Source organism: Monodon monoceros, unplaced genomic scaffold, assembly GCF_005190385.1.
Source record: "Monodon monoceros isolate NGI ecotype Baffin Bay Population unplaced genomic scaffold, NGI_Narwhal_1 Super_Scaffold_14, whole genome shotgun sequence".
Classification (NCBI taxonomy): domain Eukaryota; kingdom Metazoa; phylum Chordata; class Mammalia; order Artiodactyla; family Monodontidae; genus Monodon; species Monodon monoceros.
This window is the reverse complement of record NW_021703770.1, coordinates 25,486,443-25,500,745: the sequence shown is the minus strand read 5'-3', so window position 1 is coordinate 25,500,745 and position 14,303 is coordinate 25,486,443. Positions and strand designations below refer to the sequence as shown.

At 35.0% G+C, this 14,303-nt stretch overlaps 1 protein-coding gene across 1 annotated transcript in view; it reads left to right on the top strand.

Annotated features, from left to right (window-relative positions):
• The window catches only part of PKHD1L1 (PKHD1 like 1), a 153,887-nt gene that overhangs the window by 26,424 nt on the left and 113,160 nt on the right, over positions 1-14,303 (top strand). The window contains exons 10-18 of the mRNA XM_029222874.1: positions 125-195; positions 1,350-1,460; positions 3,392-3,481; positions 5,349-5,617; positions 6,928-7,019; positions 9,923-10,082; positions 10,392-10,527; positions 11,292-11,435; positions 13,314-13,471. Coding sequence (XP_029078707.1) covers positions 125-195; positions 1,350-1,460; positions 3,392-3,481; positions 5,349-5,617; positions 6,928-7,019; positions 9,923-10,082; positions 10,392-10,527; positions 11,292-11,435; positions 13,314-13,471 — 1,231 coding nt within the window. The remainder of the gene's footprint in view (positions 1-124; positions 196-1,349; positions 1,461-3,391; positions 3,482-5,348; positions 5,618-6,927; positions 7,020-9,922; positions 10,083-10,391; positions 10,528-11,291; positions 11,436-13,313; positions 13,472-14,303) is intronic.

Here is a 14,303-nt window from a genome sequence, read left to right as displayed (position 1 = left end):
CTTTCCTGCTCCTTTGTAAATTATATGATTTCTATCACTAAAGTAAAAAAAAAAAAAAAAAAAGAAACAGTTTCCTAAAATAAAGGTCATTTTTAAAGCAAGAATTTTTACTTTTTTTAAACAGGAGTTTACCACAAAAAATGGCATATTTTGTTTCTTCTCTCAATAAAATTTCAATGTTTCAAACGTATGCAGGTATGTGACCTTTCTGTGTGTGGGGTGGGGGGTGGGAGAAGAGATATTTCATCAAATCAAATACAACAGTGACTGTAAAGTGTACTATATTATGTTACGTAATTCTAAGAAAGGAAACACACCTAAGATGAGGAGTGAAATAGGAAGTCCTGACATTAAGCTACGATCCTGAAAACTACATTTCTGGTGTAAGGTTGATTGAGAAATACACTTATCACACTAAAAGAGACAGCAGGGAAACTTGTGCATCTCAACTTGGGCTGTTGATCAAGGGAGGAAAAAAAAAATCTCTGCTGTCAATTGAAACCATAAACCAGCACTCTCTGAGATTTATGCTGTCAGTGTGGTCTAAAAGAATCCTCAAGCAGATCATAATTTATTTTAATTTAATGAGGTCTAAGGTTGGTAGTGCCCCTAGGCGAGTGTCAGAAGCAAACACAAACCCTTCTGGAAGAATTGTACTTCCTTCCAGGTCTGGGATGATTCAGATTTCAAAGATGTTCAAATGTGAAAAAAATGTATGTCTTGGAATCAATCAAATATGATCTATCCTGGCTTTTTCTAGACACTTATTTAATGTGAAACTCCTATGTAAAAATATATAGAACTTTGATAGATTGAACTAATAAGGATACATTTTAATAAGAATCTACCATATGTTATGCACTGGGCTATTTTACCAATATACCTAAGACTTTTATATATAAAGCCACAAGAATTCCAATCATAGTTAATATATTAGTATATGAAAAAAATATAAGATGTTGGCCCATAAATATAAGGAAGATTCATTCTTCAAGAGCATAGAGAAGAGGCTGTTCTCTTTGCCTTCCTGTTTTCTTTTGGAACCAAACATCTATGCTCAGCCCAGGTTTTCCTTGTTCTCTGGATCCTTCTGTTAGTACTAGTTACCACTAACGCCTGGTCCCCAGAAGATGTAGGTCTCTGTGAAAGCCATGTTTATAGTCCTCTTTGTAGGATTGCATCAGAGACAAAATAATGAAACACCTGATACTTTCATTTGGTAATCCAATACCTTCACTGTGTTATGTACTATGGCTAGGTAATTTGGAAAATTGGTAAAAATCAAACATTTGTGTTTATGTGTAATATTCATGACATTGTATTTCTTGTCCTTCCCCTCCCCCTCCCAGAGGTCACTAAGGTTTCACCTTCACAAGGAAGCATTCAAGGCGGCACCATGCTAACAATAAGTGGACGGTTCTTTGATGAGACAGATTTCCCAGTCCGAGTTTTTGTTGGAGGTAATTTTCATGATTTTTAATAAAAGAACCAATCCTTCCTTTTCTTTAATAACATCTAAGAAGAATAACAGTCTTTTCTTAATTAATGCTTAATTTAAAAGCTGTGTATTTTCAGATGGGCATTTGGTTCTGGGGCTTGATGCTTTTCCCACTGCAATTCTCCAGTGAGGACCACTCCTTGCAGCCTTATATGACCAAGATTTGGGCTTTGAGGTCAGCACCGAAGGGCACTGCATGGCAGCATCATGGCTGCCATCAACAAATTCCTCACCACACTTAGCGACACACGTACCCTCTATTTAATAGACTCTTAAATTACCTTTTTGAACTGTTATTATTTCTTAAAGGGTTAGGTAATTATGGGAAATTTAAAGTGGTATTTAGGGATACTCTCCTCATCCCCTTGTCATATACGGTGCCTTATCTGGACATCAGTAATTATAGATGATATTGGCCTTAGAAAGAGCATCAATTAATGTGTTATATGTTCACAGCTGCACATCAGGCTTGATTCTCTGGTTATGCATCACTTTTATATGTCTGGTCCAGATCTGTTCAGAGGTAGGGTGCTAGGCAGCTCAAATAGGAAGTTGGGGATGAATGTAACAGTGGGGGTCTTCCCACTCAGTTATAATGACCTTACCTACCTTGACGTGCAGGGGACAGGATATCTGCCCATGCACCTGGCACGTAATTTTTCTGATAGAGCCCGCTGCTTAGGTACTTTCTGCTTTTAAGGAATCTGCTAATGAGCCAGCCAAGATGTGATTTCAAGAAAAGAAATTCATAGAAAGCAACCTCATGTAACATTCATATAATGTCTTTCCTATCCCCATGAATCCTCGCTGGCCACCTGCATAGGCCAAAAGATTTTAAACTTTCATATAATATGTTATTCTGATCAGATACTATATTTTAAATATTAGAAGCAGGGACATAAAATATTTTTAATATATATAATATGTTTTACAATCTGATAGTATGATACAGCTGATATGCATAGATAACATGTTAAATTTTTTTATATTTCATTGCCATTAATGTTACAGCCAGATTTGAGATTTTGAATCCTCAATAATTTCTTGAAAATAATGATCAGTTTTTGTATCTTTGCTCCAAACAAAATGGGTTAAGTTAGTTTAATATACTGTTAAAATGTACTGTTTTCTAGTTCAATGATCTTGCATTCACAAAGCATTCAAAATAGTGAAAGGTTGTGTTGAAGTATCCATTTTCCAGGCCACCAAACAAAATGTGGCAAAGATACTTTCCTCCATTTCCCTTGCTTCACTGTTCATGGGTTATTTCCGTTTCAGTAAATAGTTAATGAGGGCTGACCTTACATGAGGCACTGTGAGGAATACATGGGGGTGTAAAACGTACACTCTTACTGAAGTCTGATTGTGCTTATGTGTAACAACAGTTATTTAGAATCTTGTCTGTTTTGGTTTCCATCTGTCTGTGGAAATACCACTTACAAGTTATTATTCCTTTTGTTTTCATTTGAAAAAGTTGGACAAAACCACCATTAACCTAAGAGGACTGGGATCATCTACTTTTGTAAATTCTGAACATCACTGATTTATTCAGAAACTTTCTCCAAGGAACAAAACATAAGGCTTTGCTTTGGACCCAGATAAAATATTTCACAGTGACATCATTTTATCAAATTTCGTATTTTGTTTCTCTGAAATTATGAAATATTCTAACTCAGACTTGTGAGATTTTGCCAGCAAAATGTAGCCTGTGGAAGTATGACAATTGATGAATGCTAAAGCTTTCATGGAGAATATGTAAAGGAAATTAAGACCCTTCAACTTTGCCTCTTGCTTTTGTAACTTAGCTTTAATTGAAAAAGCACTCCAAGATAGGCTGATGTGATTTTCATTCTGAAGCTCTGTAGTAACAGTTCTGCCCTTGCTTCTCTGTAGGTCAAGCCTGTGATATTTTGAATGTCACAGAAAATAGCATATGTTGCAAGACACCGCCTAAACCTGATATTCTCAGAACTGTATATCCAGGTAAGTCAACAAAAGGGAGAAGGACCATTTCTATATTTGCATAAGAGGAATATTATTGACAGATATCTTTAGTGTCTTAGTCCGTTTAGGCTGTTATAACAGAATACCACAGACTGGGTAGCTTATAAACAACATTGATTTCTCACAGTTCTGGAGGATAGGAGTCAAAGGTCATAGCACTGGCAGATTGGGGATCTGGTGAGGACCTGCTTTCTCACAGATGAGGCCTTCTCAGGGCTAGGGAGAAGAGACCTCTGTGGGGTCTCTTTCATAAGGGCACTTATCCTATTCATTAGGCCCTACCTCCTAATACCATCACATTGGGCATTAGGTTTCAACATCTGAGTTTTGAGGGGACCCAAACATTCAGCCCGTAACATAGTAACAAAAAATATTATTTGAATTTTTTAGAATTTGTAGTGAGAATTATAATAAATTTCTTTCTAGTTTTTTTCTTTATACTTTCTGGATTAGGAAAATTTTCTATTAATATAGCTGCATCAAGGCTGCACCAGTGGAGGTAAACCTGGCCTAAATTTCTCAGATACCCTGTGAAAACTCTATTGATAGAGTATAAGGGTGCCTTTATTTCAGATCAAATGATTATTACTAAATTTTGGTACAGGCTACATGGAAAATTTTAAAATGCTTTATTCCTGGTTAAAAAATAAACGTCAGAGGTTAAATCCTTATTTGTCTAGAATGATTTAGGCATGATCACAGGGATGAGAGACACGGAACACAAAATTCTTTTCAGATTTTCACCTGTGACCAGTGAAAGTGCATCTGATGGCCTTGCTATCTGCAACTAGACCACCGTGATGCTGTGCATGTGTGTGCATGGATTCTGTATCTCATCCTGTGCACTCAGTGAAATCAGTTTATAATTGTGTCATTGATTGGTATTTGAAGCCAAGTAAATTCATTTTATTAACCTCTTAAATGTCCTTGTTTTGAACAATATTTAAAAATTGACCGGTTTAAGAGGAGGATTTTGATATTTATAATTGATTACTTTAAAGAAAGTTGTATATACCAGAGCATGCTGCTGCTATGAAAGGTTGAAGTGCTCAAGCTTTTCTCTCACCAGACTCAGGGGAAGAGTAGTACCCATTATTTTCCAGATTCAGGCACTCCAGACAAGCCTAAGGCTGCTGAACCAAGGCCTGAGCCTGATTGTTGTTGTATTTTAAAGAAGAAAAATAAAAAGTGAGACGGCTCATTATGATTAGGAAAAAATTACACTGGCAAGTGTAAGTTCACTTTAATGAGAATGTTCTCTCTCTGATTCTGTCCAAGAAGGAGGAGAAATCCTAGAGCAAAAGTAATGTTAAAAAGAAGAAAAACAAATACTGACAGAAATGTTAAGGCCAACAGTGTCTGTTCTTTGAGCCATTAATTGAGTAACTTTTATTAGAGAGAATAATCAAGGTGAAGATTTTGTAATCAAATGGTCTGAATCTTGAAGTTTTGAGTCTTGACTATATAAAGCAACATCAGTCATATCAAAAATCATAATTATTATATTATTACTATCTTATGTAAAGCATTCACTAAGTACCAGGTATTTTACATATGTGTGATATCTAATCCCCATAGTAGCCATGCCAATCATAGTATTACTCTCATTTTACATATGTAGAATCTGAGGGACAGATATGTGAAACAATAAATTGCAGACTGTCTTAACAGCAGTCTATCCTCTGGGTACAGATACACGTAGAGATATGTGTAATTGTTTTGTTTACACACATGCTGTAAAAATGTGAATAGAAATAGAATACCTATAATCACCACCCAAGTAAAAGACATTGAGATACTGCATGAAAATTCTGATGAAAGCTTTCTTTTATTTTTTTATGTTCAGGTGGGAGAGGCCTAAAGCTTGAGGTGTGGAATAGTAGCCGTCCAGTACATCTTGAAGAGATACTCGAATACAATGAAAAAACTCCAGGGTACATGGGTGCCAGTTGGGTAGATTCAGCTTCCTATCTTTGGCCTATGGGACAAGATACATTTGTTGCACGCTTCAGTGGATTTTTGGTGGCTCCAGATTCTGATGTTTATAGATTCTACATCAAAGGTGATGACCGTTATGCTATTTATTTCAGCCAGACTGGACTTCCTGAAGATAAGGTAGGGAAGCCACAGAATACTACTTGATATTATAGAAGCAATGTGATAACCTTTATACATATCCCATTTATTCTACACCAAAACCAGTGAATATATTAACGAATTTATGTGGTGGGTTCTTGGTTATTTTAACACATGTGGTATGAACCATAAAGTTGTTAGAAAACCCATTGCCTAAAAGAAAATGCTTTACCATACCTGAGTTTTCTCTAACAAAAAAACCCCCACATACATTTCCTTTAAAATTGAAGATTATTTTTATTATGAAAGAATTATGGTCACACATAGGAAATTTGGAGAAGAGTACAAGTATTTCACTATCCTGCTAGATCTGTTTCACTATTACTTGGTCATGAGATTAAAGTCTATTATCTCCTTTTGTCTGTATTTTGTTTCTTACATAAATAGAATCATACATCCAATTTTATAGTCATTTTTGTCATGTATTAGTATTTTCACATATTATTAAATAATTTATATAACACCATTTTTGATGACTGAATAGTATGCTATTGCATGAGTTTACTACCTTTTCCCATACTAATGAGTTTTTAACTTACTTCTGATTTTTTATGACCACAGATCATACTCAATTGAACATTTGTGTTCATTAAATTGTTCTGTATTTTATGTTATTTCTTTAGGACAGTTTCACAAATGTGAAACTAATGAATCAAATCATAAGAACATTTTATGAATCACTATATATATGGCAAGGTTGTCTCCCAAACTGGATGAACAAGTTTAAATTCCTGCCTATAACACATGAATTCCAATTTTACCATAGCTTTTCAGCATGTTTCCTTTAAAGACAGTATAGTCATTTCTAATGGGAAGCCCAAAGTCTTCTCTTTCTAGTGTGCAGACCCAATTAGTAATCTTTGGCATCTTTCAGACCTCCTTTTAATGATCTCATTTGGATTAAGTCCCTCAAAGTTCTCAGCAGAACAAAAGAATATTTTATTTAACAATAACAACCTCCTCCCTGTATGGATCTTTAAATTTCCCATTTGCAGTTCTAATTGTGGAAAAGCTATGTTCTCTGTGTGTTCATGGAATAGTGGAGTTGATGTTAGTTAAGGGTGGAAGGGGTGAAGTGAGCTTTGATAATTTTTTAAAATCCGTTTCATCATGAAAAACAGATATTACAGGAAAAATGTGAAATATTTTCACATTTTTCTGTTCATAAAAGTTCTAAGACTGACAGAAAAAATAAATGATAAATAAATGCTGAAAAGGCTTATTAATAAGTTCTTTTCTCCCTCTCTCTCTGTCTCTCTCTCTGTCTCTCTCTGTCTTTTTGGGATAAGGTGAGGATTGCCTATCATTCTTCCAATGCCAACAGTTATTTTTCCAGCCCAACACAAAGATCAGATGACATTCATCTTCAAAAAGGAAAAGAGTAAGGTTTTTTTCTTTTCTTTAAATTATTGTGTAATATTTAAAAACTATAATTTTATATATAAAAAGATTTTCAATTTGTTTTATTGGTAGAAGTGATACTAGTTTATTGGTTTAATTTATAATTGGTCATTCGCTATAATTTGCTAAGTTTTGTTTCTATATTTTCAAGCATACTGGCATTCAACTAACCAGGAAAATTTGAAATCTAAATTATTCCTGTTGCAGAAATTACAATTTTGTGAAATTTACTTAATCCTGCTTTAGTTTCTTATTAGGACCTTTCAGTCAATCCAGCCATCTAATTTCTCTTCTCCTATTTTCTCTATTGCTAGAGAAAAATCACAAAAACCACATGGATTTGTACCATAATTAATATATATTTAATATTCTCTTGATTAATTCCAGACCCTGGACCAGGTACTAGAAATTTAATACAAAGGATATTAAAATATATTCCCTGCCCTTAAGGAGTACTTATTTAGTGCTGAAAGGTCATTTCCAGGGAGAAAATGAGGATATTATTCAAATAGCTAATAATCCCATTCAAAAAGTCAATTCAGGATTCCTAGAAAACAGGGAGGTAAAAGATGATATATGCAAAATAGCTAAGTTACATGGAGAACATCAAAAGTTTCACTGAAATTTTCTTCCATTTACCATTTGTATCTGTTAGGTTTTGCTGCATAAGAAACCATTCCCCCAAATTTAGTAGCTTAAAGCAACCCAGTTTTGTGATTAGCTAGGTAGTTCTTTTGATCCTGACTATTTGTTGGTGATTAATGGTCCAGGATGGCCTCACATATCAGGAGCCTCAGCTGTCCTGATGGGAACTGAGATATCTGAGATGTCTCACTCCACATGGTCTCTCATCTTCAAGGAGGCTAGCCCAGGCTTGTCACAGTGTCCCAGCAGTTAAGAGGGCAATTCCTAATGCACAGGTACTTTTCAAATTCTGCTTGTGTCATATTTGCTAATATCCAATTGGCCAAAGCAAATGGCCAAACTTAGATTCAGTGGGTGAAAAAATGAACTTCACTTCTTGATGGGAGGAGTTTGTTTTGTTTGTTTGTTTTTTCCATTTACCATGTCACCTTCCCAGATATCAATTAGATTATGCTCATAGGCAGCACCATGAAGGTGTGATGGAGCTGGACAGAGAGGGTTGGGATCAATGGTACCTGAGAGAAATCACACTAAGTGTTCTCACTAAAGTCTTAGGAATAATAAGCTTTCCATTCTTTTTCTCCTCCTTCTAGCACTTCTTTCTAAACTTAAGCATTTTCTTTTTTAACCAAGTTCACTGGGCCAGTTCAGAGTAAATGCAGCATCTCGTTAATACCTATTGCTATTAAGTGTCAATACACCTTCAGGCTTTGCCTTGACCTTGGAAAATGAGTTCAATTTACCTGCTTGGCAAGAGCACAGAGCTTGCATGAAGGTGACTTGTAATACATCTTGCCCCCGGTATCTGTGCTTCTGCAAACTAGCTTGAAATTTACACTGGCACTTATAATGATGGTTGTGTATTCTGAAATTGAGGCCACGCAGGCTGGTTTATTGCACAGTGGTCCCTGGGACCTTTCCAAAGGTAGCTTGTCTTGCCAGTTCATTTTACTCAAATAATATAGCCTTATCTCTAAGTGCATATCGCTTTGGTCACCCCCTTTCTACTTTGAATCCTACCTCAGTGACTAACTTTTAAATAATTTTTCAATCTTTAAGTTCTCTTAGTCTCTGTTATTCATATGATCAAACAGAATAATAATATATATTTTATAGGATTTTGTGAATATTAAATATAATAATGTCTGTGAAGTGCTCAGTTTAGTGTCTAGCACATAGAAGGTGCCTTAAAATATTTTTAAGCTGCCAGTAAGGATACAGAATTTAGTGGTTCTTCTCTGAATCCTGCTCCCTAATTAGTATTGCCCACCTTGATTTGACAGAGCTGGCAAACAGGTTGTCAGGGCAGCCAAAAGCCTGATGTAATCCTCCAGTATCAGTTCTATGGGGGAAATGACCCAGAGCCCCAGCATCCTTGCCAGATGCGAGGTAATAAATACCCCTCATTCACAGTCTTACATGAACTGTGGATACTTATTCTCCATTTACAAGAGTATCTGTTGAATGATGTGAGGCAATTTAAAGGAACTCCTAGCTGGCCTCTCCAATGATGGGAGCAGTGGTTACACTGACAGAGATTTAGATAGGGAAACAGTAGCAGCAGCTTTTCATTCACCTGTAACAGCTGATTAGTGACCACCTTATCCTGGATAGGCATTTGGATGATGGGCACGGGGCCTCAGGAATCAAGAATTCCAAATTTAAGGTGTGAATCTCATCCACCTTATTAGAGGGCCATCATCAATCTAATCAGTAAAAGTTTCCTGCGGCAGTGTGTTGTTTCCCAAGTTACAAGTGGAGGCAATATTTGAGGAACTTAGAGTAAGAACTTTCATCGGTGACACATACAACCCCTCAGATACAAAATATATGGTATGTCTAGGTCTGCCTGACAGTTTCTTACACACGTTAATGTATTTAACCTCTGTGTGTCCTCTGTTTTATGCCAGGAAGTTTATGTTATAACCTACAATGTAATTTTGTTTTAAGATCCTTGAAGATAGGGGATAGTATCTTTTTAAATAAATATTTATTGACAAAACTGAATGAATTCATCGTTCTCTTTATCTCTAATGCAGATATCTTACATAATTCATTTTCTTTTAGCAAACTGCTATGAAACTTAATATTTTAATTGTTAAAATCAGGGATACTACAATATAAATCATTTAACAAGCAGGTGTTTTATATCATATTGAAATTTTACTCATTGAAAGAAAAATTCATGACAAGTGCTCTGGAGAAAAAGTTACATTCTTTAGTTACACTATTTTCCAGATATTACATTGAAATCTTGCTGCAGGAGTACAGACTAAGTGCTTTTGTGGATGTTGGACTGTACCAGTATAGAAATGTCTATACTGAACAACAAACAGAAGATGCAGTGAACGAAGAACAAGTGATCAAATCCCAGTCGACAATTGTCCAGGAAGTACAGGTTTGCTATGATTCTAGATCCACTTTGTAGAAAGTAAATGCTAAAATATAGGAGCTCTATTTGGTTATTAATTTTACTAGGTAAGATACTGTTTTGGGGGAAAACAGTCATGGAAAATTACTGAATTGTGCCTTGGAATATCTGTAATTATAAACCAAAGAGTCTGTTATTTGATGACTTACACATTAAAATAGTTTATCATTTGCAATAAGATAGGGCAATGTAGAGGCATTGAATAGCTGACTTATGATGCTTTTAAAATGTATTTTTCCATATAGTAAATATATGCTTTTTTAAATTGGGAAATAGGTTATAACATTGGAAAACTGGGAAACAACTAATGCAACCAATGAAGTGCAGAAGATCATGGTAACCGGCCCATGTGTGGAAGCTAATTTATGTTCACTTTACCAATATAGATTAATCTATAACAAGGAAAAAACTAGTAAGTTGTAAATAATAAGGGAGATTTTATTACTCTTCATGTATAGACAAAATTATAAAAAGGTATTTGCTCTAGTCAAATTCTACTGTCTGGAAAATATAGTTTTAATAGTATGCTAGACAAAGAGGCAAAAAAATATATCATGAAGAAAACTCTTCAGACTGGGATAGAAAATGGTATCAGTAAAAACAGCTTTCAGATATATACTATTATTTTCTTCTGTAAGGATCATGATAAATGCATATCTAAACACACATAAGGAATTTATGTATCCGTGACTCACAGGTGTAAGTTAATAGGAATTAAGTTCATCATTATAGAGATAGACATTTCAGTTTCTCAAAAGACCTATGAGACACTAATTTATCTGTTAATGAAGATATTGCATTTCTATATTTTATAAAAAACCCTGAAAAAATAATTTTGCTATTTCTGTTAATTGTTTCAATGAGTAAGTATTGAAGAGTGCTTGCTGTTTGCCAAACACAATGCTTATTACTATGGGAATATTAAAACAATAAAATATGAGCCCTATCCTCAATAGATCACAGTCCAATTAAGCAGCCAATATTATTGAACTTGAATCAATTTCAGAATGTAATTTCATTAAGTGATAACTGATGGTACAGACTATAGGTGCTTTAAAAAATTCAAATATGAGACATCAGTGCTGGCTGTGATAGTGCAGAGATTTCAACTCTTTTTTTTTTTTTATTAAAACCCCTAATCATTTGACTTTAATTTTTTGTTAATTCATCGAAAAGTCTGGCTACCTGCTGACGCTTCTGACTTCATACTGCAATCAGCCTTGAATGACCTCTGGTCTATAAAACCGGATGCAGTTCAAGTAATAAGAACACAGAATCCTCAGAGCTATGTTTACATGGTAACCTTTATATCAACTAGAGGTAAGCATGTATTTCATTTTGCAATTCTGTAAAGTTTTTTCTAGGAAACAAGTTTGTATCCTGCGCAACTCCACTGAAAAAGGTAAAAGCTCCATAAAATGACAGGGGAAAGTAAATGCATATTCATAGCCTTGATCACCTCCAGGAGAAACAGAAATAAATGGTTAATTTTGTTCTACTGTAATTTAAATTTTAGTTTTACTTCAAGGAGTGTACAACTCCAATGCATGAGGTATACACGCTATATACTACAAATACACTATCAGTATAGTAGCCTACTTTACATTTAGCAAAAATTAGTGAAGATATTAATTCTGGAAATGAAATTTAAGTGAATCAGTATTTCTCAGGAGACACTAGTCTGGCTAGATCTTGTTTGATAAAAGGATTCTCTGGTCAAATCCCTGTGGGAAGCTCTGTATACCACAGCTTCTCCTTGAAGGTTGATAGAGCTCATTATAGAATATTAAAATCCCCAAGGACTCTGGCAATGAGCAACAAACAAAAACAACAATAAAAACAAAAACAAAACAAAAAAAGCAGTGCACCTGTATTTAATACAGCATTTTCCAAAATTATTTGACTTCTTTATCCTTTTCAAGTAATGGCCATTAACTTCTTATTACGTTTTCAAGTCTTACAATTTTTTTCTTTTAAATTTTTCCAGTTTTTCTTCTGCAAGTTTTATAGTTTTATTTATTTATTTATTTATTTAATTTGTTTATTTTTGGCTGTGTTGGGTCTTTGTTGCTGCGCGCGGGCTTTCTCTAGTTGCGGTGAGCGGGGACTACTCTTTGTTGCGGTGCGTGGGCTTCTCATCGCGGTGGCTTCTCCTGTTGCAGAGCACGGGCTCCAGGTGCACGGGCTTCAGCAGTTGTGGCTCGCGGGCTCCAGAGTGCAGGCTCAGTAGGTGGCACATTGGCTCAGTTGCTCTGTAGCATGTGGGATCTTCCCGGACCAGGGCTTGAACCCATGTCCCCTGTGTTGGCAGGCGGATTCTAAACCACTGCACCACCAGGGAAGCCCTCAAGTCTTACAATTTCAAGTGTCACGTTTTCAAGTCTTAAAGCCAAGTTTAGCAACCAATTTGGGTATTTGGGATATTTAGCTCATGAAATAGGTCCCTGAATATGTGTTTCCTTTCTTTGCACAGTCACTATTTTCCAATTCATATAAGTAAACTGTTACTTCAATGTTTATGTCTCATTTTATGAAGTTGTTAATTTGATTGTTGAGCAGAGAGTAAAGAATTCTATTTAACATGAATTGAAGTTCTAAAAATTTCCCAAAGGTTAGATTGTCAAAAAGCTATCTAAAGAAGATATGGTTATCTTTGTTCTCTCAGAGAAAGTTAGTAGGATTCCACTGTTAAAGCATCCTCCCAAAGAAGAGAGATATGTGAGGACAAGGCCTTATTTCTTTCAGTGAGATTGTATAAACAAGGTTCGCAGGCATGGGGCTACTTCCCGGAATTCATCTTTGTACTCCATTTGTAACTAAAGAAAATATCAATTTCCCAGGCTAGCCCTTTATACTAAGATGATGGTACCGGAAGAAAACTTAAATAATTTTTGGAATATTTTATTGCCCATTGATTTTTACCTCATGATCCCAATGCCAACTTTTGTTTATCTTACAAAACTTCCTTTTACGCTGCAAAAACAGAACCTTAAATATATAGCACTTTATCTGCTGTTTTGCTGTTTCTACTATGGCTAAATCTCAGATTCAAGGATCTGCATCTTCTCCATTTATCCTTTTTTTTGTGATAATACAATTCTAAATAAAACTAGTTTTGCTACATCTGAGTTTCTATTATGGGTATATTGGTATTTAATTAATTAACTTCTTCAAATTCTGTTTGGTACTTCATTGCAGGAGACTTCGATCTGCTCAGTTATGAAGTATTTGAAGGGAACAATGTCACACTGGCTATTACAGAACAAACCAAAGGAAAACCCAGTTTGGACACATTCACACTGAACTGGGATGGGGTCACTTCTAGGCCTCTTAGGCCACAGTCATCAGAAGCTGAAGTATGCTCTGTGTTAGTTTTTTAAACAGAAAGCCACTTAAGCATCAGCCTTCTATAAAAACACATTTTAAGGAATAGTAATACATCTCCTTGTCATGGTGGGTTGGAGCCAACTCATAGTGAGTGGAGAAGGGAGGAAATATCACAATGACAGAGGGAGTGAAAGGGGAGTTCTTGGATCTGTGCCAACAGGATCCAGGTATCTGCATATGGTGCAGCTGTTCATGAGGAATGTTTGCTTGTGAATTACTGCATTTCAACAACTACCTGTACAATGAGTTTGAGTTAATATTTGATGACTGAAGATTGTGCACTATTTCAAGTCCTTAATTCTAAATATCTGTGCTTTATCAGAGAAATATGGTATGGAAATTATAGACCTCATGAATGTGTGCCAGTTCCTATATAATCCAGAGTTATTATTTCTTAAATAATAGTAAGAGATTACAGTATATGTATCTCTTCTTTTGAGAAACAATGCATTGGAGTATATATTTTTTCCAGTTAATTTTGCATTAATTAGGAAAACTATTCATTTGGAATCTGTTTAATTAGGTGCTAATTCATTTAGGTTTGCCTCATTGCTGTCTTTAAAAAGCTACTAAACCAATATGCCTGCCTTATGTAATAACTAAATAAGCTAAGATCAGCCAGTTGGATATAACTATTATCATTCTAAAATAAAAGTCTTGAAACAGTCATTGGATACTGAAATTATCACATATTAACTTGAAATTATTTAGCAAATGACCTCATAATTATGGCTAACATGGGAATTATGAAATTATTTTTTAATTAATTAGTAGAATTAGTAGTTAAATTAGTAATGTTCT